The sequence below is a fragment of the Oryza sativa genome, chromosome 4 (genome assembly GCF_034140825.1).
Source record: "Oryza sativa Japonica Group chromosome 4, ASM3414082v1".
In the NCBI taxonomy this organism is placed as follows: domain Eukaryota; kingdom Viridiplantae; phylum Streptophyta; class Magnoliopsida; order Poales; family Poaceae; genus Oryza; species Oryza sativa.
The window spans coordinates 12,050,076-12,076,097 of record NC_089038.1 but is presented as its reverse complement, the minus strand read 5'-3'; the positions used below and the strand labels follow the sequence as shown (position 1 = coordinate 12,076,097).

At 48.1% G+C, this 26,022-nt stretch overlaps 1 protein-coding gene and 1 long non-coding RNA gene across 2 annotated transcripts in view; both read right to left on the bottom strand.

Moving 5' to 3' along the window:
* LOC107276637 (uncharacterized) overlaps positions 1 to 16,101 on the bottom strand; it is a 36,809-nt gene extending 20,708 nt beyond the window's left edge. The window contains exon 1 of the mRNA XM_015779274.3: positions 15,264 to 16,101. Coding sequence (XP_015634760.1) covers positions 15,264 to 16,101 — 838 coding nt within the window. The remainder of the gene's footprint in view (positions 1 to 15,263) is intronic.
* On the bottom strand, positions 3,980 to 9,836 carry LOC107280569 (uncharacterized). The gene is made up of 3 exons (XR_001545150.3): positions 9,061 to 9,836; positions 8,838 to 8,906; positions 3,980 to 8,502 (listed from the first exon to the last, which is right to left on the bottom strand). It is a non-coding gene; the product is annotated as an uncharacterized lncRNA (long non-coding RNA).
* Positions 16,102 to 26,022: the final 9,921 nt, after the last annotated feature.

Sequence of the window (26,022 nt, the reverse complement as noted above, 5' to 3'; positions counted from 1 at the left end):
CATGTAGAATTCAAGAAAAATTCCACATGTCAAATCCGATTATTATTTGCATTGTTTTCTTAGGGTTTTATCCTGATTTCCTCTGCATTTTCTTGGGGTCATTTGTAATTTACAATTTGGCTTGGGAGGAAAACTTCGGGGTGTGACAACAGACGCCTACGCCAAGTGGGTGAGGGCCTCATGACCGAGGTGGCCAAGGTGGCGATGCCATAGGTCGGTGTTGGTGGAGGAGGCGACAAAGGCACGAGTGGAGGCCGCCGAGGAGTACGCATCTGCCGGGAGAGGATAAAGAGCACAGGAACTATTGCACCTGACGATCTCGATCTTGGTTGGGTAATCCTTCACAGAGAGGCCAAAAGGGTCAAGTTCAACGGAACACCAATTATCACAAGTAAAACGGCGTGCGGAAATAAGGCTCTTAATAATCTCAGGAGAAATGAGAACATTGTTAAGCACAAAGGAAGAATTGGGGTAATGTAAATATGCGTGACCAACGGAGGTAATAGGGAGAAGGGAGCTATTGCCAACAATAGTATGAGAGGGAGTATTGCGGGTGGGGCTTTGGGAAGTGGAGAGGGTACCGGTGTCAGACGTCATATGAGAAGTAGCACCTGAGTCCATGTACCATTCATTGGACGGTGGAGTAGTTAATGTGGCCGTGTTGTACGCGTTGGCGAGGGCCCGTGGGTCCCACTGTGAGGGCCCCGTCCACTGGAATGGAGATTGCACAGCGGCAACAAGAGTTGGAGGCGCCGTGCTTGGTGCAGTGTACTGGGCCGGCCTAGGAAGAGCCATATAGGCCGGCGGGAGGAAGGCTTGCTGCTGGGCCGGCGCGGGCGTGGTGGTGAAGGCTGTCCCGGCGAAGCTAGGCCGCGCGCCAAGGAGGCCTGGACCGGCCACATGTGGATGCTCCTTGTCCACGGGTTGTAGGCCGTGGGCCAGGCCTGGTTGACCCGTGGTGCAGTCTGTGCCAGACGGAGCATGCCGTCGCCGTGGGAGAGAGCACCTCCTGCATAAGAGTAGAGGAGATGGAGCCGTAGAGCCAGCTGAGGACGACGCAGTCCATCTGTGTCCAGTCGGCGTGATCAGGGCGAGGTACGTCGGAGAAGACATGATCGGTGAGGGCGTATTTTCCAAGCGCGACGAGGAAAAGGCCTTGCCAGCGGGAGTAGTTGTTGGCGTCGAGGTCGAGGGTGACGGGGACGAGCGCCTTCACGTTGAGGACGGCGACGGCTTGGCTGTGGAGGTTGGCGACGGCTTCGGCGTCGAGCGCCGGCGGTGGTGCGGCGGCGTCGAGCGCCGGCGGTTGCGCGGTGGCGTCCTGCGTGGGGGCGGCCGGCGTCGTGGTGATGCTGAGACGGGCGAGAAGCGCCAGGATCTCGGGGGGAAGTTGCGCCGCGGGAGCCGGAGTGGAAGTCGGCGGCGGCGGGATGGCGGTCGTCGAAGGCGCAGTCATCGAAGGAACCGGTGGAGGCACCGTGGAGGAGATGGCGTCATCGGCGGCCGGAGTCGTCGGAAGGAGACCGAGGAGAACAGGGGCAAGGGCCGCTCGGGCCGCGGTCGCGGCACGATCGGCAGCGGTGCCAGCGACGGCGGTGGTCAGGGTGTCGTCGTCCTAACCAGAGGGAGCCTTGAAGGAGGAGCGGACGGCGTCGGCGATGATTTTAATGGTGTCATCAAGGACGGCGTCAACAGTGAGGGAGGAGGGAGAAGCCATGGCGGCGGCAGGGTGCGCCGACCGGCGGCTGGGGTGGAGAGGAGGTGGAAGCGAGAAGGAACCTAATCTGATACCATGAATTATTACCAGTGATAGCATCATTTATTATGGTGAGTAGTGTGAGACTAATCACGAAAGACATTGTTAGACCCCGCCCATAACCGCGGGCACGGCTATTCGAATAGTTTTACTCTGGCCAGAGGTGTACCACTGTACCCACAAGACACAGCCCCACGACATGTCACCATGCGCCTCAATACCACCACGGTACCTCTGAAAGGAGTTGTGACAGTACCCCTCGCACAACACAATCCACCACAGCGCACCGTTCCTGGATCATAATCACCCCCTTATAAACAAGGCATGGACTCCCCAGCGACCCCCGTGGGCTTATCTCCGCCACTTCTCAGTCTGGTGCCCCGCAATGAACCATGCTATACAAAAGGTAAAGTCGTTGCCTATGCTGGCTTGTGGTTGGCACGGTTAATGTTTCACAACCGAAACTCGTGAACTGGTCCTTAATTGTCATGAGCACGACCAACAAAACCATGTGCTCACAACCCACCATTATCAGGTTTTAGTTGGCACATTAATTAATTAACCAATCACGATTAGCCATCGTGAGCTATGATTAAATATCCATCATTAGGTAATAGTGAAACATTAGTTATCCCAATCGTGTGCTACTGTTTCTAAGCATGCCTAAGCAATTATATCTAATATATCTAGCTGAACCAATATATAAAGCTCAACTAGTCAAATTGTAACCCAAGGTATCAAAGGACAGAGTAATCAATGCAAAGTGGCCATAACAAAGGTATAGTTTCACACCACCCGGTGACATTCGAAAATAAATGCACAGTTGAAATAAATAGAGAATTTAAATATAGGATCAACATGTTCAAAGGAATTGTGTTTGGGATCTGTGTAACTTGCCTTGCAATAAATGGTCTTCAATTAATCTTCTTGAATACTCCCGACGCACTCACGGACTTTCGAAACGATGGAAACGACAAGCTAACACGCAAAACGTGGAAAAAGACTAAGAAACTCCAAATAAACAGTACATATAAAGTAAACAAACATGTAGATCATGATTTTAGATTAATTATGAGACTTGAACGGCCTCATTCCGATTTCATATGAACTAGTTACGAATTTTATAAGATTTAATTCCAATTAAACCTATTAAAGAAAAAGACTATTCCACATTAATTAAATCATTTACAAATGATTTATAACTGAGATAAAACATTAAAGCAACCTCTGGAAATAGATTAGATTATATTTGGTAGATGATATATATTAAAAAGAAATAATATGCCACTGAAAAGAGAGAACATATTTATATCGATTTTGGAGGGCTAAGATTAATCTTGACATAGAGTTGACCAAGATTCAACGGATGGCTTAGATTGATCTGGCAAGCGAGCCTCACGAGATACCGACTCAACGAGTCAATTCTACGTGACACGGGATTACCCAAATGATCAACCGAAACCGGCGAACGGAACCGGCGGCTCTAAACGGCTCTAAACTAAAGGACGACTCAACACGGACAAACGAACGAAGCACGGGTAACACCTCGTTCGAACGAACGAGCGAACGACTCAACAATGGCTGCGGCTAAACCGGTGGGCTAGAAACGATTCACGGTAAAGCCCCGGTACGGCAAACGATAGGCCGGTAGGAATTTAGGGATGCACCTACGGCTAGACAACTTGACTACCGAGCAACGGTTAAAGCGGCGGCTAGGTTAAAGCGGCACACAGCTGCGACACGGCGGCACTAGGGCGACTTGGCTCGGCCAGGCGGCGGTGACTCGGCGGAGACACGCGGCTCGGGTTAGGGCGACATCACAGCGACGACGACACACAGCGACGGCAGATGGTGGCTACGGTAGCGGGACGGCAGCGACTTGTCACGCACGAGCAGCAGCAGCACGGCTGTAGCAGGGAGCGGCACAGCGACGACTAGGCGGCTAGTGCAGTGGCGACGCTAGGGCAGCAGCTAAGCGTGGCACGGCGGCGGCTACTCGACGACACAAACGAGAGATTAAAAACTAAACCGAGGGAACACGGATAGACGTCTCACCGAACCAAAGCGATCGGAGAGGAATAGATGACGACGGTGAACCGGCGGCAACACATGGAGACGACGACGACGCCATTTATTATGGTACCAACTTGTCACGCCCAGAAATTCACTAGTAATTTCCGAACTAATTTGTGCATAAAACCCTCGTCCAGGAATCAGCCGAGGTACACAAGCTGACAATTTAATATACAGATTCATCAATAATACAACGTTACATACTTACAAATGAAAAGAGAAAATAGCAGCGGAATAACGATCTAGCGAAGCTCCGGCTCCACTGTCACGCCCAGAAATTCACGAACCAGAATTTCTAAGCTGAATGTGCATTAAACCCCTGTCCAGGACCAGCCAGGGTACACAAACGACAATTGTTGACATACAGATCCACGTCTTACAAAAATATAAAAGATTACAAATGCAGCGGAAAAGATAAAACGAGCTAGCCTTGGAAGCTTGACTTCAGCAGCGGGCGACTCCACTCCATAGGCAAACCTTGACGGCAGCGACGAAACCAACCCCTCTGAGACAGCTCCAACTGAGAAGAACTTCAACTCTGGTGTGGGGGAAAAGAGAGCAAGACTGAGTACTACCCACTGTACTCAGCAAGTCATACCGGAAGAGGAGGTATGATGCAGGATATAACCAAAGGAGGCTAGGGGTTCTTTTGCATAAAACTAGCATTTAAAAGCAGTAGTTGAAAGCAGTAAAACAACTGTAGTAATTAATCAATATTAACCAATCACTGTCCAACGCTACACCACGTTGCAACAGGCCCAACCAACCACCTGAACTACACTAGTTCATTAAGCTAAACTAGGGGTGAGACTAATCACGGTGAATCTGGTTGATCGCCCATAACCGCGGGCACGGCTATTCGAATAGTTTTACTCTGTCCAGAGATGTACAACTGTACCCACAAGACACGATTCCACACATGTCACCATGCCCCGAAGTATCACCATAATACTGCAAAGGGGGAAATCGTGACAAGACCCTCCGCATAACCCTCCCCTAACCATCCACACCACGCTAAGGTTTCACCTCCACCCCCAACGGGCAGTGGGCGGTCCCCTCTTGCGCCGCGGTGAATCTGGCAGCTGGACAACCGGACACCCTGGCCGACCCAACTCCATTACGCCCACCCTCGCCACCGGTGCCTAGGAAAGGGTCGAGCTATACTTCAGATCAAGCAGTTACCCACTCTCGCTTGTGGTAAGCACGGTAAGTCTCCCAGGGTTTCCCGTGAACCGGTCTTTAATTGCCATGGGTGCGACCAGCAAAACCATGCACCCACAGCCCACCATTCAGTGTATTTTAATTAACTAACACCATTGCGGTGGCACCAATCCAAAACTATGCTCATAGTCAAAGTCTATGTAATAATGTGATCCCCATTTGTGTACTAGTGGAGCTAAGCATGGCTAAGCATTTCCTAAACCAACATCTAATCATTTTGATACCCAAGTTATTAATGGCATATGGTAAACAATAAATGGCTGAGTAATAGGACCCATCCCATATGACATTGTAAAAGAATGCGACATTTAATAGAAATGCGGGATATTTGTAAATTGGGTACAATATGATCAATTGTAATGCATGACTTGCGTTGCTCTCGCACTGATGAGACCTCAGCAACGTCTTCGAGAAACCGCGGATCGACGAAACGGCCGAAATCTACGCGACAAACAAAGTACACAAGCAAAACATGCTATAAGACTAATGAAACAGGAAACAAAACCATTTTTAATGGATTCTTTGCATTTTTATGAATTTACTGAGACTTGAATGGACTTAAACGGAGCTCGGATGAATTACTTATGAATTTTAGAAGATAAAACTGTGTTTTTACTAATAAAGAAAAAGTCCTTAATCAATTTATTGCGCAATAATACCCAGGGCTGACGTCAGCCAAGGAGGGGGGCGGCGCCGGCAAGTGGGCCCCATGGGTCAGCGGCTCTAAAAGGGGGGGAGGTGGCGACGGCACGCGGGCCCCACCGGCAGCGGCTAAAAGGGGGGTCCACCAGCTGGTGGGCCCCACCGGGCAGCGGCACAAGAGGAGAGGAAGGGTGCCCGGTTGGCTCGGCTCGGCTTCGAAGCCGACCGGCGGCCATGGCGACCGGCGGCGGCGCGCGAGCGCCGGCAACAACAAGCGGCGGTGCGGGAGGCGGCGGCGGACGGCGCACAGGCTGGCGGCGGCGGCCGAAGGCGATGGCGAGCACAGAGAGCTGCGGCGCGTGCGGCACATAGGGAAGGAGGGAGGAGGGGAGTCCTCACCAGAGGAGGCGGTGGCGGCCGGCGACGACCGGCGACACGGACGGCGGACGGGTGGCGGCGGCACCTAGAGAAGGGGAGGTGAGGGGTTAGGAGTAGGGAGAGCGACCACGGCGGCCAAAGTGGCCGGCCGGAGATGGATGAAAATGGAGAGCTCACCGGCGACGCGAGGGAATCGGAGCTCCGGCGGTGATTTGCGGCAACGAAGCGGCGGCCGAGGTGCGGGCGGGCTCGGTGAGCGCGACGGCAGCGACTGCGCGGCGCGGTGGTGGCTATAGTGGCGGCGGCGCGTGGCCGGAGACGGCGGTAGGCGGCGGCGCAAGGGGCGAGCGGCGCGGCGAGGATAGGAAGCACGGAAGGGCGCAGCGAGTGCGAAAAACGAGAGAGGGGGACGCGGGGAGCGATTTATAGGTGCGGGAGGGGGCGGACGTGGCCGGGGAGGTGGCCGATTTGGCCGGCGACGTGGGGGTGGAGAGAGAGAGAATGGGGGGATTCAAATTCGAATCCCGCCCCTAGCGAGCGCGCGCGCGGGCCGGGAGATGCGGGGGAGAGGGCGGCGACGTGGGGAGGACGCGGGAGCGACGCGGCGTGGGCACGGGAGGAGCGGAGGAGGCGGCGGCGCGGCGGTTTCGGCGGCAGCGGTTGGAGCTCCGGCTCCAACGGCCGGAGGTGGGAGACGACCGACAGGTGGGGCCCACCTATCGGCGTCCCAGAGAGAGGAGGGAGGGGCGCATGGGCTGACCCAACAAGAGGAAGGCCGAGCGCGGGTAGGAGAAAAAGGGGGGGTGGACTGGGCCGACGGCCCAAAAAGATGGAAAAAGAGGAAAAGAAAAGCGAAAAAGGGAAAAAGGGGAAAGGATTTTTCCTGGGATTTAAAATTGCACTTTGGTGATTTTTAATTGGTTAAAATTATTTCCAAGGCTCTGAAAATTTCACTAAAAATCAATCCTGTTAATGTATTGTGACATGTGGAACTCAAGGAAAATCCCACATTGCCAATTCCAATTATTAAATGCCTTTATTAATTAGGGATTTAGCTCTAGGTTAATTAAGACAATTTCTTCGGACGATTTATTTAACAAATTTTTAAAGCAAGGAAAAAGGGGGAAACTTCAGGGCGTGACATCCACTACCACAAGTAGCTCAACTGGGGTACAAGCCAAACGTCTTCTCCTTCGCAACTTGTCTTCAACTGAGGTTCGATTGATTATTGCAATGTGGGCATATGACATACTCAGCAAGCCACACAACAAATATGCAAGTGCACAAGGATACCAAAGAATGGCATAATATATAGCTCATTTGCAAAAGCAGCATTTAGCAAAACATTTGAGAATTCTAAAACAGTAGAGTAATTAATCATCAATATTAATTAACACTGAACTGCACACCCATGCTGCACAGGCCCAACCATCCTGAACAACTATACACGGCTGTACAGATCTATCTCTAAACCAGGAATGTACCATTCCAAACCAGGAGCTAAATTAATTACCATCAATTACCACATTATTATTAATGAGTAGTGTGAGACTAATCACGAAAGACATTGTTAGACCCGCCCATAACCGCGGGCACGGCTATTCGAATAGTTTTACTCTGGCCAGAGGTGTACCACTGTACCCACAAGACACAACTCCATAATATGTCACCATATCATCATGTGCCCATGCTGAACATGTCACCATTTGTGTAGTTGTGACAAGACCCCTCGCATAGCTCAACTCAAAGCAGCGCACCTTTCCTGGATCGTAGTCACCCCCTCAAAAACCAAAGGCATAGACTCCCCAGCGACCCCCGTGGGCTTATCTCCGCCACTTCTCAGTCTGGCACACCACAATGAGCCTTGCTATACAAAGTGTCCAGCCGTTGCCTATGCTGGCTTGTGTTTGGCACGGTTAATGTTTCACAACCGAAACTCGTGAACCGGTCCTTAATTGTCATGAGCACGACCATCAAAATCATGTGCTCACAACCCACCATTATCAAGTTTTAGTTGGCACATTAATTAATTAACCAATCATTAAGTAATAGCAAAACATTAGTTATCATTAAGTAAATGTGAAACATTAGTTATCCCAATAGTGTGCTAATGTTTCTAAACATGGCTAAGCAATTATATCTAATGTATCTAGTTGAACCAATATATAAATACAACTAGTCAAATTATACCCCGAGGTAATCAAGAAATAGGATAATCAATGTAAATTGGCCATAACAAAGAAATAGGTTCACACCACCCGGTGACATTCGAAAATAGATGTATACTTGAAATAAATAGAGAATTTAAATATAGGATCAACATGCTCAAAGGAATTGTGTTTGGGATCTATGTGACTTGCCTTGCAATATTCGGTCTTCAATTAATCTTCTTGAACACTTCCGACGCACTCACGATCCTTCGAAACGACAAGCTAACACATAAAACAAGGAAAAAGACTAATAAAAACCAAATAAACAATACATATAAAGTAAATAAACATGTAGATCATGATTTTAGATGAATTATGAGACTTGAACGGCCTCATTCCGATTTCATATAAATTACTTATGAATTTTATAAGATTTAATTCCAATTAAACCTATTAAAGAAAAAACTATTCCAAATTAATTAAACAATTTACAAATGATTTATAATTAAGAAAAGATTAAAGCAACATTCAGAAAAGATTAGGTTATATTTAGTAGATGGCATATATTAAAAAGAAATAATATGCCACTGAAAAAAGAGAACGGATAGAAGTCTCACCGAACCAAAGCGATCAGAGAGAAAGGGTCGACAATGACGGTCCGGCTACAACACACGGAGATGACAACGCTAGACAAATCACGGATTAGATTATGTTGGATTAAGACCCTAGGGAAAAACCTACACCGGTGAACGGCATAGGGGCAGCGGTTGCCGGCGAACCACGGCACAATAATGCAAACGGAGGGCACCGGGAGGAAGAGCACGAGACGACGGTCCTTACCAACACTTACGCGATGACGGACAGCGACGGAAGATGGCCGGCGACGAGCTTCGAAGGGCGGCGAGGTACTGTCCACGGCGGCGACGACTTTCCGGCGATGTGCGGCAACAACGGAGGGGTGGCCGGGCTTCACTTCGCAGCTGCGAATCCAATGGAGGCGACGGCAAAGCTTGGCGACGACGGAAGGAGCAGCAGTGGCCTCGCCGGAGATCAAAATGCGGCGGCGAGCTTCGGGTTGACAGTGTCAGCGGCGCTCTGGCGATCTTCGGCGGAAACGGAGGACGGGACGAGGACGGCGACGACCTCGCGATGCTGATGAAGGAGACGGCGACCGACGGCGACGACCGAAGCGACGGCTAGGGGCGGCTGGAGCGGCGCCGGCGCTTGGAGAGAGAAGAAGAGCGCGGGGAGAGCGATTCCGACGACGGCGGAAGATGGAACTTGAGGGGATAGGTAGAGGACGACGAGGGGGTCCTTTATATAGGCACAGGAGCTCGGGTTCGGGCCCAAATCGACGGGAAAAACTCGGGAAAGTTTAGGATCTTCGCCGGAAAAAGGAAAGATTGATCCGCGAAATTGGAAAGGATTTCCATAGAAATTTTGGGGATTTCTTGGGGAAAAGGAAGAGGAGATTGAGAGGATTCCATTCCCACAACTAATTTGGAAAAAGGAGCAACGGAGAGGCCGGATTTGGAAGGAGGAGGCGGCGGCAACTGTGCACGGGCTGGAGACAGTCGGCTCTGTCTAGGGGTTGAAGACAACACTGTAGCGAGAGGGACGAAAAGCAGACTTGTCTGCGGGCTGAGAGGAAGGGAGAGAATGGGCTGAAAAGGGCCCAAGCTGAGGATGAAGATTTTATTACTTTTCCAAATAAATTAACCAATAAGATGATCTTTCGATTGTTAAAAATACTTCCAATGGTCAAATAATTCCAAGAAAAATCTTGAACATACTTGGACACCCTAAGTATTTAAAAACATTGAAACCAGCTCATTAATGATTAATTTAATATGTGAATAATTACTGAAATGTTCTTTGTATTATTAAAATTAATAATTGAGCTCCGAAAAATCCGAGAAAATTTCAGAGAGTATAATTAATCATGGAGAATTTAATAAAAATTAAATCCACCCATGCTTTATAATTAGGAAATTTGATTTCCCACATTTCACTTCACTTGTAAATTAATGAACATTTAATATAAATTCTATTAATAATTTATTAAATAATTTATAAATCTTGAAACGAAAATTCAGGCTGTGACAAATCTACCCCCCTTACAAAGAATCTCGTCCCGAGATTCGGAACGGCTAGAAAGAAAAGGGCATAGGTAAACTGCAGTCTATCTTATTCCATAAGTCTGATAATTATTCTAAGGCTTTAAAGAAAACTACTACTGCTTTGAAACTGGTGGTTGAGCTGTAACACTTGAAGACGCAACTTGCACTGCATTGGCTCCTGTGACGACAATGTTGTTGACTTGACCTTGCGGCTGCTGATGCTTTGGCTTCGAACACTCTCTTGCAAAGTGACATGGCTTGTAACAGTTGAAACATACCTGCTGCTCCCTTCCATTCCACTACTATTATTTTCTTGAGACTGGTTCTGCTGAACTGGCACTGATTGAGTAGCTTGCTTGATGTTAACTTCATTGCTTGCATTAGTCTCTGAATTGATCTCATCACCGATGTTCAACTGTTGCGACTGTTCTTGAGATGTTAGACTTGATTCATCAACTTGGGATTGCTTGATACACTGCCTTTGGCTAGTACCCTGTGCTTCCTTGAAAACAATCAGTCTTCTCTTACGGTTGTCCATCCTGTTCTTCTTGACTTCAAGTCAAATTGCTTTGTCAACCAGCTCTTGGAAATCAGCATAGTCATGAGAAATCAACGTAATTGATAGTTCATCCTTCAGGCCTTCTAAGAACTTCTCCTGCCTTTCCTTGTCAGTACGCACATCTTCTGGAACATAACGTGCTAGACGGTTGAACTCATGAAGATACTCTGTCACGGTACGATCCTTTTGCTTTAATGTCCTGAACTCACGCTTCTTCAAAGCAACTACTCCTGTAGGTATGTGTGTCTTCTTGAATCCTTCAGTAAACTCTTCCCAAGTGATTGGTTGTCCTTCTGCTCTGTTCATCCGGAAGTGATCCCACCATTCTGAAGCAGGTCTATGCAACTGATGTGAAGCGAAAACAACTTTCTCCTGATCTGTGCACTGGAGCAATTCCAACCTCTTCTCAATAGTGTATAGCCAATCACCTACTTCCACTGGGTTGGTGGTGCTAGAAAAGGTAGGCGGCCTCACACGAAGAAAAGTCAGCTAACTTGTTCTGTGGCGTTGGAGGATTGTCGTTCCCTTGGTTGAGCTGGTTCTGCATCTGCTGCATCATTATGTTCATTAACTGAGTCTGTTGAGCTAGAACTTGAGCAAGAGTTGGGTTCTCATCATTGTTATTGTTTCCACTTCCACTAGCGCAAGTGTTCACCATCTGCTATAGGTTTGGAGAAGATAGAAGGAGAGGGGTGACACTAAAGACAAGACCTTAACCATGTTAACATTGATCTAGTGTGTGTAAACCATTATATTGTTTAAGTTGATTAAGCAAGCAACCTAATATAGTTACACGCTCATCATTGAACTACACCAATGATGGGAATGCAACCTTACCTACACACAAGCAAGCAACAAACGTTCTACCCTACTAACTATTCTTCAAAGTCAATTTGGTGGTTTAGGTTCTAAGCTAGGATCCAAACTTCATTCCATCTTGACAGCTGGACACTTTAGTTCGACCATCATCTTCATGTCCCTCGATCCACTTGACTTGGCCTCCATAAGTAGACCCCATCGACATCTTTGTCGTCACAGGAGCCAATGTAGTGCCAGTTGCATCTTCAAGTGTTACAGCTCAGCCACCAGTCTCAAAGCAGCAGTAGTTTTCTTTAAAGCCTTAGAATAATTATCATAGTTATGGAATAAGATAGACTGCAGTTGACCAATGCCCTTTTCTTTCTAGCCGTTCCGAATCTCGGGACGAGATTCTTTGTAAGGGGTGAGGGTGTAACATCCCGGTCTAGGGCTTAATAGGATTACTAGAATACTCATATCAACAAATTGCAACTTCTTTTTCGGAAGCCGATCTCTAAAGAACTCTGAGGTTAAGCGTGCTTGGTCTGGAGCAATTTAAGGATGGGTGACCGACCAGAAAATTCTTCCCGAGTGCGCATGAGTGAGGACAAAGTGCGTAGAAAAGACTTGTGTTGGTCTGTGAGGACAGTCTTATGACCTATGAAAGCTACCAGATGTAAGTGGGCCTAGCCTGGGAAAGGCGGGTCGTTACAAAATGGTATCAGAGCTGACTCTCGCGGTTTCACGGGAGTATGGTTGGTGTGGACCGGGAGTGGTCATACAGCATGGCACATGCGCTGGCACTGGACACACGGACGTGGCCAAGAGGGGACGTTCCTGGCCTGGGGTTGATCGACGGGGGCGTCCTCAGATTAGGTTCCTTCTCGCTTCCGCCTCCTCTCCACCCCAGCCGCCGGCCGGCGCACCCTGCCGCCGCCATGGCTTCTCCTCCCTCCTCCCTCACTGCCGACGCCGTCCTTGATGACACCATCAAAATCATCGCCGATGCCGTCCGCTCCTCCTTCAAGGCTCCCTCTGGTCAGGACGACGACACCCTGACCACCGCCGTCGCTGGCGACGCCACCGATCGTGCCGCGACCGTGGCCCGGGCGGCCCTCGCCCCTGTTATCCTCGGTCTCCTTCCGACGACTCCTCCACGGTGCCTCCACCGGTTCCTCCGACGACCGCGCCTTCGACGACCGCCATCCCGCCGCCACCGGCTTCCACTCCGGCTCCCGCGGCGCAACTTCCCCCCGAGATCCTGGCGCTTCTCGCCCGTCTCGGCATCACCACGACGCCGGCCGCCCCCACGCAGGACGCCGCCGCGCCACCGGCGGCGCTTGACGCCGAAGCCGTTGCCAACCTCCACAGCAAAGCCGTCGCCGTCCTCAACGTGAAGGCGCTCGTCCCCGTCACCCTCGACCTCGACGCCAAAAACTACTCCCGCTGGCGAGGCCTTTTCCTCATCGCGCTTGGAAAATACGCCCTCACCGATCATGTCTTCTCCGACGTACCTCGCCCCGATCACGCCGACTGGACACAGATGGACTGCATCGTCCTCGGCTGGCTCTACGGCTCCATCTCCTCTACTCTTATGCAGGAGGTGCTCTTTCCCACGGCGACGGCACGCTCCGTCTGGCGCGACCTCGAGCTGCAGTTCCTCGGCAACGGCGAGCGGCGCGCCGTCAACCTCACCGCCGAGCTCCATCATCTGCAGCAGGGTGACCTCTCCATCGGCGACTACTGCCGGTGACTCAAGGTCCTCGCCGACAACCTCGCCGACGTCGGTGAACCTGTCAAGGATCGGTCTCTCATCCTCACCCTCATCGGCGGCCTCAACGACAAATTCGACAACCTCAAGTCCCTCTTGCCTCTGCAAGTCCTGTTCCCGACGTTCGCCAAGGCTCGCGCACAGCTTCTCCTCGATGAGCTGACGAAAGGCCACCGGCCGCCCGTTACTGCCACGGCCTTCCTCGCTGCTTCCTCGACCACCGCTCGCTCGGCGACCTCCACCAACACCTCCAACAACAACTCCCGCAACAACAACCGACGCCGTGGTCATGGCTCCGGTGGTGGTGGCGGCGGGAGCAATGGCAGCGGCGGCGCAAGTGGCGGCGGCGGACAAGCACACAGCGGCGGCGCCCAGGGCAACCCTGGCGCATAGACTGCACCACGGGCCAACCAGGCCTGGCCCACGGCCTACAACCCATGGACAGGGAGAATCCACATGTGGCCGGGCCAGGCCGGTCTAGGCCTCCTTGGCGTGCGGCCCAACTTCGTCGGGACAGCCTTCACCACCACGCCCGCGCCGGCCCAGCAGCAAGCCTTCCTCCCGCCGGCCTATGCGGCTCTATGGTCTCAAGCAGGCCCCACGGGCATGGTCCAGCCGGTTTGCCAGCTTTCTCCTTACACTCAGCTTTGTTGAGGCAAAATCAGATACATCTTTGTTCATCTACCATCGAGGATCAGACACGGTTTATTTGCTCCTCTATGTTGATGACATTGTTCTGACAGCCTCCTCTGATGCACTTCTTCGATGGACCATCCGTGCTCTCCAGTCGGAGTTCTCGATGAAGGATCTTGGCAGCTTGCATCATTTCTTGGGCATCTCTGTTTCTCGGCAGTCCTCTGGCCTTCATCTCAGTCAACGCCAGTACTGCCTCAAGGTTCTGGAGCGTGCTGGCATGACAGATTGCAAGCCATGTGCTACCCCTGTTGACACCAACGCCAAGCTCTCTGCCGCTGATGGTGCCCCAGTTCATGATCCCACGAACTATCGGAGTCTTGCTGGCGCCCTCCAGTACCTGATTTTCACCAGGCCAGATATCTCTTATGCTGTCCAGCAGGTCTGTCTTCACATGCACGATCCACGGGAGCCTCATCTTGCTGCTCTCAAACGCATCTTGCGTTATGTCCATGGCACGGTTGATTATGGTCTTCACATCCGCCGCTCCTCCACTGTTGACTTGAGTGCATACTCTGATGCTGATTGGGCAGGTTGTCCGGACACCAGGAAATCCACCTCGGGTTATGCTGTGTTCCTTGGCGACAACTTGGTCTCCTGGTCCTCCAAACGTCAGCTTATTGTATCGCGCTCCAGTGCCGAGGCAGAATATCGTGTCGTGGCCAACGCGGTGGTGGCTTCGACAGCTTCTTCATGAGCTCCATACCCCTCCGAGCCGATCCACATTGGTTTACTGTGACAATGTTAGTGCTGTCTATCTCTCTTCTAACCCGGTGCAACATCAGCGTACTAAGCATGTGGAGATCGATCTACATTTCGTTCGCGATCGCGTCGCTGCCGGATCTGTTCGAGTGCTACATGTACCTACTACGTCACAGTTTGCCGACATCTTCACCAAAGGGTTGCCCAGTGCCATCTTCTTGGAGTTTCGGTCCAGTCTGAATGTCCGTTCCCACGACGTTCCGACTGCGGGGGGTGTTAGATTGTGTTTATCCCTTGCCATCCTTCCTTAATCTTCTCCGATATTGTTTCTATAAATCGGTTGCTAGATATGGAAGGCATGTGCCTATATGTACTCTACCATATGTGATAATCCAATCTATCGTGTTGAGCCTGTCGTCGATGACGGTCCAGCTCTCGTCGCCAGGCTTGGCAATGGCGCGCACCGTGGGATCGGAGAAATCGACTGCCACTACTGTGGAGGCATCCTCGACGACAAAACCGGCGGCGTTCACGCGAAGACCCACGCCATGGGCGCCCAAACGCCAGCTCGCTCGTCGGCGCCACTCCGGTGTCAGGAGCGCTGTCACCGGCGGGAGGTCGGTGCGGTGGCGGGTGAGCGGGTTCAGGAGGTGGAGGCGGAGGCTGGGCTCGTGGAGCAGCAGCAGGAGGCCCTCCGGCGTGAGCGCCAGCATCGTGTGGTCGGCGAGCTCCGGGATGTCGTCCGTGTGGATGCACCCGCCGGTGGAGACGTTGAGAAAGCGGTGGCGGCGGTGGGTGGCGGCGGCAGTGGTGCCCTTATTGTGGTGGGCCTTGTCGAGCATGATCCAGTGACGAGGGAGGAAGCGGCTGTCTAGGCCACCATCTTGCGGGCGCGGGTGCAGCGAGGAGGAGAGCCGCCACGGGCGGCACACGGCACGGAAGCGGACGTAATCGGCGACGTCGTTGGCGAGGGTGAGCTCCGCGATCTTGCCGGCCGGCCCGTCCCCGAGGTTCGTCCAGTCCCTTGTGCCAGTTTTGCTATTGTGGTTGATAGAGCTTGGTAGCGAGCGCCTGGGCACCACCACCGCCACCGCCTGCTCATTGCCGCCGGCTGGCGTGGGGCGGGAGCGTTTCGCCTGGGTTCTCGCTGGTTCGGTGGAGGCGCAAGCTCCCCGCGGCGATTGTGACTTATTGAACTGGCTGGCTGGTCGCTTTTCCATCCCACCGCTGCAATCCATCGGACACCGGCGAATTAGGGGATTAGACGTAGCTTCTCCCTTTGTGCAGGCGAAGAAGGGCGCGGTGAGGGGAGGATGGATCGGCGTCGGCGTCGGCTGGAGACGTAACTCTGGTATTTGGTATTGCCCTAGTTTAGGTCACAACTTTTTCTTTAAACTTTTAATTTATCCATCATATCAAATCTTTCCTGCATACATAAACTTCAAACTTTTATAAACTTCCAACTTTTTTCTTCAAACTTTTAATTTTAGTCAAACTTCTAATTTTAACGTTAAACTAAACACATAGATTATCGAGTCGAGACGAGTCTTTAATTAACGTGGTTATTATTTATTGTCGTTGGGGGTCGGACTCGCGATGCGCGTCGGATCGATCCTCGGATCGGGTGGTCAGTCGTATCCGAGGTTCGAGCAATCACCGGCAAGTTCTTTTCTCCCCACATGTTTCCTCCCAAGAGAGGCTGATGCGGCAGCGGCCGTTGACGGCACATGCAGGGATCCACGGCGCTGTGGATCAGGGTGGTCGATCGGATCCTGAGAGGATGCAACGTTGGGCGTTGAGACGATGTGTTGGATCTGTGGACATGACTCTTCATCATCAAGCCTCCTGCTCCGCCGCCACTGGACCCGACCACGTCGCCGGTCAAGGAAGGAAGGGATGACGACAGCGGCTCCTTTTCTCCATCTTATTCATCGACCACAGCAGCAAAGAGCTGACACGGATGTGTATGTGGGAAAGTTTGTTTCTTTGCAAATGTTTTTCACCTACATGTAAAAACATTTACTAATTGAATAATCAAAATTTTAATATTTGATCAATGACGTATAACGGAATACACATACGTCAACTTTTGAAATAGTCATCCGATCGATTTGTGAGGCTATAGAAACGTGTACACAATGACGCATGCAGCGAACACAACCTAGTTCAATACTATATATAATTTCTGATTTTGTTTTGTCTTTATTTTGTTTCTCTTGTTTCAGTTTATCGTTTAAATTAGCAGAGTTTTTATCGATCGTAAAAATTATTTTCGCATGTTACAACGCACATGCATTCTACTAGTAATAACAACATGTAATCAGATAGTTTAACTGCTCATGGTTCAGATTAATAAATATTGATTTAATACTCAAAAGAGTGGTCTTTCCTATATAGTGCGCTGCAAATTATAAGTAGTTATTGCAATTTTATTGGAGAATCAGCAGGAAAAATCGGGCGCCTCTATCGCGCCTCCAGCTCGCGCGCTGCAAGCCTCTAGCTCAGGTGCCGCCCCCACCACACACCCTAGCACACACGCCGTTGCAATATATCACCCACATATTTTAGAAACCATCTATTAAGAGAATTCGTTTCAGTTTGTTTCCACAAAAAATGTTTCATCTAGTGTACTACAATGTTTCACTATGTATAGATCTAATGCTGCAGTGGATTGAAACATTCTTTTGCAACAAATCACCCACATATTATGGAAACCGAATTCATTTCATTTTTTTCCACAAAAAATATTTCACCTAGTGTACTTATAATGTTTCATTATGTATGGATCAAATGTTGTAGTGAACTGAAACATTATTTCGCTATTTGATGAAACATTATTTTTATATAAGGTGAAACGGCGCCCGATTTAAATGATTGAAATATTTTCGATTTAAAACAATTTCAATATACTTGGTGCAACAACGTGCAACATTTAAAAATAATTCAATAATAAGCTAAAAAAGTTTTCGTCGGAATATATCCATGTGTAGTCTTGTTTTAAAGATTTAATTGCAACGAATTTAATAGTGCAATTGGATCATGATTTGGATAAATAATTTAAAATAAAAAAATAGTTTAAAATAGTTTTGCGCGCATACATCTTGCTGACGTCATGCTGACGTCAACATGACGTGGGCGCCCGATTTTCCCACCCCGGATCGGGCGCCTGACGTGTAGTTGCCTCCCATTTTATTGCTTAGAGTGATGGGTTTCTTTTTACAAAGACACGGAGTCATCTTTTCCCCTCCTCTTCATTTACATTCTCTAGGTCAAATATGAAAAATTGCACCCTTCTATTTGCCTAACAGGCCACACACAATTTCCTTCCAAAGCCCAAAATGTACGGTTTCCGTCGGCCTAAACTGCGAGGTTTTCATTTTTCCATCTTCAAGCCAATTCAATTCTGTCTCTCTTATCTGAAGCAAGGTTTTCATTTTCAGTTTTGCTCAAAAATTCGGCCATGTCGGTAGCATCGAAATTCCCAAATTTTTGGGATTTTGAAGACTTATTGGATCAAAATTATTTAAATTTTTAAGACAATTTGACTAGATTTGAATAAATTTTGATCAAATTCAAAGAAAAAGAAAAGAAAAAACAAAAGTTTCAGCTGAGATAATGACTTGCCCGAGGTTACCGAAATTGTTTTTCACTGATCCAAAGTAGAATATTAGCAGTAACAAAGGAAAACGCTTCTGCCGATAAAGGCTCCATTTGGATATTGGGTTATACCTATTGGGAAAAGAAAATGATATGCTGGTAGATTGAGGTGGGAGATTATATGAAAGAAAGTCATATCCCATGTTTGGTTTGATGGATGGGAAATGGAAGTTTCTAGAGAAATGACCAAAATACCCCTCCCTACAATAAGTGGTATAACATTCAAATGCAGCCAACGATCACATAATATATACATGCACCTCACCATCTTCGAGAGCCTTCGTCCCACGCGAGGATCTCGGTGGATTGCTGCCAGCTGCTTACACCAAAGAGCACCCTCAGATTTGATGCTATGAGCTGTGGTAGATGAATCAACAGATTATAGAAGGGTCAAAATGGCGAGGGCAATTTGGTAATTTCACCTGGCAATATTACCCTCAATCCAGCATGATTGCATATCCCATTCCCAACCTATCCAAACAAGGGAAATATCAAAACTGGAAATAATATCCATTTCCCACTCTCTTTATCCCATTTTCCAAACACAATCAAAGAGATTGTGTGATACATGCTCATCAACACGTGTGCCCGTTAAAGCCCTTGGCTAGGACAAGAATCCAACTTAAAAATCCACCACACATCGTACTTTCCACTTTATACTAGTATAAAATAAGGGATTTTGTCCGTACAGTTACATACTTTGTATTTTACCTACATCTAATCTCCTCATTTTCTGTTTTTATTATCCTTCTCTACCAAATTTCTTTCCTCATAAATATTTTTTTTAAATTATCATTAAGGTGTGTCTACAACAAGTTTGTTACTTTGCAAATGCTTTTTATCTATAGGTAAAAAACTTTCACTAATTGAATAATCAAACTTTCACTCATCTATAGCAAAATACACATGCGTCAACTTATATAATAGCCACCCGATCGATTTGTGAGGCTAAGGAAATGTGTACATAAGAGATTTTTCGTGTGATGACACAGGAAGCGAGCACAACTGAGTTAACTTTGTTTTGCCATTGTTTTGTTCATCTTTTCTCGGTTTGTTATTTAAATTAGCAGAGTTTTTATGAATCATGAAAATTATCTTCACATGTTGAAACATACCAAACATTTTTGCTAGTCATTTTAAAAACAGAAATGCTACTTACCGATATACCGTTTGGGATCGGTCCCGGACAGGACAATTTCCCATGGATCAAACACACACCCTCACGGATCAGATACACACCCTCGAGAAGCATTGAGACACCTACAGCTCCCAAGGCTGCGGCGGCGGCGGCGGAGCCTGCTTGCTGCTCCTCCTCTTCAGCGACGCCGGTGCGCACGAGGTCAGCTGTGCCAATGAGAGAGAGTGACGTAAGCATGTTGATGGCGGCTGCGGCGGCGGCGTCTGCGGCGGAGCTGGTGCGCATGATACCCCTTTCTCTCATTCCTCCTTGATGAGGACATCCTCCACTATTACCCACTGGCAAAGACGCTAAAGTCGGGCGGCGACCGTGTGAGCCTCTGAATAATCCCACCTTGCTTAGCTTGGGAGGAGGAATCCACCTTAAAAGGGAGAGCCACCCTTCCCTTATTAGACTAGTCTTTTAGGGAGATTGGGCATTTTCCCGAGTGAGTGCGCCTATGAACTGTTGGGGTCCGGGCAACCTTAAGTTATTAGGCCTCGGCCAACCCCACCTGGGCCGGATTATTATCATTTGGTATCAGAGTTGGGCCCTTGTTAAGGGGGTGGGAATGATGAGGACATTCTCTACTATTACCCGCTAGCAAAGACGCTAAAGTCGGGCAGCGACCGTGTGAGCCTCTGAATAATCCCACCTTGCTTAGCTTGGGAGGAAGAAGCCACCTTAAAAGAGAGAGTCACCCTTCCCCTATTGGACTAGTCTTTTAGGGAGATTGGGCCTTTCCCCGAGTGGGTGTGCTTATGAACTGTTGGGGTCCGGCCAGAATAATCCCACCTTGCTTAGCTTGAGAGGAGGAAGCCACCTTAAAAGGGAGAGTCACCCTTCCCCTATTGGACTAGTCTTTTAGGGAGATTGGGCCTTTCCCCGAGTGGGTGTGCCTATGAACTGTTGGGGTCCAGCCAATCTTAAGTTATTGGGCCTCGGCCAACCCCACCTGGGCCGGATTGTTATCACTCCTTTTTCATCGATTTCCTGATTTCGATTTTAACATCTCTTCATTTTTGTATTTTCTAGGGTTTGTTGAATCCCCAACCTGTGGATGGGGCTCGTCATATCACATCCAAATTGAAATCAAAGTAAGCTAATACTCTCTCTTTTTTCTATGCATTTTTGTTCATTCACTGGGGATGTTTGTACCAGAGGTGAGGGGTGTGTGTGTGCTGAATCATATGATACTTGATATGATACTTGCAGCAAAATGTTCGAATTGGAATAGATCGCTAAAAATGCTTCTAGTTGTATATTGATGGGAAGGCAAATATTGCTTGGAGCAATTTTGTCGTTAACAAGTACACACTGTCTTGAAACAGAGAAATCTCCATTCAACTAGTAGCTTACTGCTTAGGACTTTTTTAGGTGAACTGAAGTGTAAACAAAATCAGAGAAATCCGCATCAGTCGGTTGCTGGCTTCTAGTTCCGGGTATGCTTTGCTTGTCAATTGTTATCCTTTTTGTCATAGAGGGCAGCGCGTGGCGACAGAGATGGCAGATGCAGCTGAGTCATAGATGCAGATGATTTGGATTTTTTTTTCCTGTTGATGTTTGTAGATCTCAGTGGCTGGCTGGGAGTTTTCTGTTTTAAAATGATTTGATACTTTGGTTCAATCTAAGAAGAATCACCATTGAAATGATATTTTCTTTGTCCTTTCACACATGTGCACAGAGTTGAAATAGCATTGCCACCTGCTTCAAGCGAATCCGATTTCATGCATGTTTCAAAGAAGAAAAGGTGCTCTTCAAGGTTGAACAAGGGCTCAGCTTAACCCCCACTTGACAAATCTCACACTGCTCATTCTTGTCATCCATGCAGGACTACATGAAAGAATATCATAGGGAGCTATGCAAAAGGTTGTTGTACCATCGCTTCAATGACTTACATCCAAAACGTCATTTCTATGCTCATTCGGTTCAAGCAGTGTCGGATGCGTGCTTAGGCCATTTTTTAGCCCCCTCCCTTCCTCTCCCCCAACCAACATATGTAACAAGTCAAGTTTCAGAATTGTTTATGTGGCTACTGTTTTTGTCTTGAACTGGAAGATTGCGAGGGGCACAATAATCAAATGATATGAACTCTGTATGTGGCTACTGTTTTCATGTACATATATGTTGGTAAAGAAGTGGATTATACTGGGTAGACCTTTTCTGTGGACTAAATATAGTTTGAGTACGTTGTACACAATGAAACTGAGTTCAGTATCATATGAAACCTAAGGAAATGATACTGAGGAGGATCATGATACCTCCCAGGGTTCACATGATCCTACTCAAGTATCATATGTGAAACCCATAGGAAACCACTTTACAAGGCATGATACTGGATAGGATCATGTGATACTTCACAGGTATCAATCATAATGAAACACGATTCTCCTCAAAGTTTCATTATGTATGATACTTGTAAAGTATCACATGATCCTACCTACCCAGGTATCATGATCGACGATTTTCCTAGGTAGGATCATGTGTGATACTTCACAAGTATCACACCATCCTACTAAAGTATCATCTCTGAAACCTCACAAGGATCATGTTACCAGAGATGATACCCAAGTAGAATCATGTGTGATACCTGTAAAGTATCACATCATCCTACTAAGTATCATCTGTGAAACCCATAGGGATTATGTTAGAAAACATGATACCTAAGTGGGATCATGTGTGATACCTCACATGTATCACACATGATACCTAAGTAGGATCATGTTAGAAGACATGATATCTAAGTAGGATCATGTGTGATACCTCACATGTATTACACTTAATGATACTTTTTTTATTAGGATCATATGTGATACCTGTAAAGTATCACACCATTAAGTAGCATTCGTGAAACTCATAGGGATCATGTTAGAAGACATGATACCTAAGTAGGATCATGTTAGAAGACATGATCCCTAAGTAGGATACATGATACCCAAGTAGGATTATGTTAGAAGACAAGATCCCTAAGTAGGATCATGTGTGATACCTCACATGTATCACACTTAATGATACTTTTTGAGTAGGATCATGTGTGATACCTGTAAAGTATCACACCATTAAGTACCATCTGTGAAACCCATAGGGATCATGTTAGAAGACATGATACCTAAGTAGGATCATATGTGATACCTCACATGTATCACTTAATGATACTTTTTTGAGGAGAACCATGTGATGCTACAAAGATATCACATGATCCTACAAGAGTACCATGTGATCCTCAAGAGTATCATGTGATCCTACTAGCGTATCACATGATCCTAACAGAGTATCATCTGTGAAAACCACATGAATCATGTGCTACTTGTGTGAAAATTTTTAGCAATCACATAACAAATTGTGTGTGAAAAACTACCTCCACCAACAGCCAGGACACTCAGTGTACATCTTTTGATCATTTTTCTAATACAAAAGTTCAACGATAGTATGCAAACACACAAGCAATCTTTTGACAAATATTGGAGATTAAGCAGTCCTTTTATGTACATTCCATCAATTTTTGTACCACACAGGGACAAGTCATGCATACCATCTGTTCTATCCACTTCCATATCATCTGGGTCACATCTAGCTCTTTTTTTTTCGCCGGGCCAGCCAAGATAGGCCAACTAAATTTATACTTACGATTGAAGAATATATACAAATATACAAAGTTTTAACTTCAACTAGAAGCCGTCAAAGTAATGGAAGTTGTCACCGGAGCAACCTCTCTCCTATATTTCTGAAAACCCCAGCTTCCTTCCAAATCGCCACCTCCTCTTTGATTGAACCAAACAGGAAACCGGCTGAGCGCCGCTGGTTCTGAAACACACGCGCATTTCTTTCCTTCCAAACCATCCAACAAATAAGCAGCACAAGGCTATCAATGGCATCCATGTAGTTGTTCCGAAATTTTTGCCGCATCGCTAACCACCATTCGCCCAAGTCCAAGCCTGACTCATATGGCAGCAGGAAGCCAACCCCAATCCAGCCCTTGATCATTCTCCACACCCTGGTCGTGTAGGTGCAAGACACAAATAGGTGTTCATAATCTTCATCAACCACCAAGCAAAGTTGGCAAACCTGCTGGTTCGGCCAGCCACGCTTACTTAGATTATCCGCCGTGAGGCATCGCCCTTTTTCGGCCAACCACATAAATAATTTCACCTTTGACGGCGCTCTTGTTTACCAAATCAGAGTACCACATCGCGCCACCGTGTTTGCCATGAAGAACATGCTGTAGGCCGAGTAGGGAGTGTATTTTTCATTTGGTGCCCACTTCCAGATTGTCTCATCTTCCTCCCCATCTTGAAGTTGCACCCCCTAGACCACGTCCCAAATCTGAAAGTATTCCCCAATTGCACGATTGGAGGGTGCCCCCTTGATGTCTCGTACCCACCTATGGTTCAGAAGCCCTCATGCCACCGTCAAGCCCGAGCGCTCGACGTGGCTGAAGATCAAGGGGAATCTCAACTTTATGCTCCTCACCAGCAACCAGTCCGCCAGCCAAAATTTGGTGTTCTTCCCATCACCCAACACTTGTCTCGTTCCTGCGAGGTAGAGGTCTTGCAAGTCTTTCGACTGATCTATTGGAACTGTTGTTCACGGTGTCGACGTTTTATGTCGCGATTCCGGTATTTGCATAGTATGGGAATCGTTGGTACTAGGATATATGCGAGATTGAAGTAAAAGAGATGGGGACGAGGATTTTTATATAGGTTCAGGCCCCTTATCTTACAGGTAATAGCCCTACATCCCATTGGCCGAAGCCGGTGTTGCTCTTTATTCATCTGGATCACACAAGTACAATATTTGGAGTAGCCTATCTAACTGTTGTCGACTTGGCGGTCTGAAGTGCTGACTTGTAGTCGACAACAGGGTAGCCTTCCTCCTCGAATCCGCATCCGGCGAGATCAAAGACAGCGCTATATCTCTCCTGATAATATCCGTAGATACCGTAAGGGACTAGCCATGCTTATCTCTGAATTCGATATCCGGCGTCTTGTCTTGCATGTTGGCTTTTATGTTGATCTTGTGTCTTGATCTATTGTTCCGTGTCCCCTCTCCTCCTAGGGGGCCCTGTATTTATACCCATAGGTGTCCCCTTGTCTAAGTAGAACTAGGGAAACCAATATGGATACAATCCAAGTAGTCCTTGTCGTTTCCATGTAGAACTCTATTCATCATTCCTTATGCGGAATTCCTCCTATATCCGAAGGTTGTTTTCGTATAAGACATGGTATGTGGTGGGTCCTGCCGAGATTTAGTCAACTACTATTAGGTATATGGTATCCATAACCTTGACACACGGCCTGTCCTGTTGTTCCCCCTTTTTGCCAACCACTTGAGACGAAGTCCTTGCCGAAATAATTGATGTTCTTGATTCCCAGCCCGCCATTTTCATGTGGCATGCAGACCGCTTTCCAGGCAACCAAGCAGTGTCCGCCATTCACCTCTTCCTGCCCTTTTCATAGAAATCCCCGGCACTTCCTATTTATTTCTTTGATTGCCCACTGTGGGAGCTCAAGTACAGACATGTAATGCACTGGCAAAGCAAGTAGGACTGTCTTGATCAAGGTCAGCCGGTCACCGGCGGAGAGAAACTTTGGCTTCCACCCGGCGAATTTCTTGACAAACCGGTCAAGGAGCGGTTGGACATCGTGCTTCGTAAGCTTTCAGAGGGGGAGCGGGAGCCCGAGGTAGGTGATTGGGAACAGCTCGACTCTGCAACACAGGATCGACTGGACTAGCTCTGATTGCTCTTCTGAACATTGGATCATGGTGACTGCACTCTTTAACATCTAGCTCTAACAAGGGCCTCCTTTAACATCTCTATTTCAGCACTTAACTCATCCAACACTAACTTATCTACTATTGTTGTCACAACTGACTCGCTAGCTACAGACACACTAGCAGAAAGTGCACACAAAGGAGATTCACTCGAGGGGGCATCACTTTTTTTTATTCTCCTGGGCATCAAAAGAAATCACACAAAATAGCAACAAAACATCAAAACACATACATTGCATGCATAAAATAGAGATAACAGAGAACTGGCTTTAGAATTCTTACGCGGGCTGATGTTGAGCTTGCAGCGCATAGCTGGAGCAGAATCGGTCGAGGAGGTAGGAGCAGAGCACCGGATTGCAGAGGAAATCGGTAGACGGCGTGTGCGCCGGCGAAATCAACAAAGGAGGCGCGCGATTCCGAGGATCAATCTTGGGGATGCGGAGGAGCTCGCGCCGGCGAGGAATCGTGCGCGGAGGCGCGCGATTTCGAGGAGGATTCGTCGGGTTGCCGAGGAGCTCGCCTTGCGCCGGCGAGGAATCGCATGCCTTGCTGA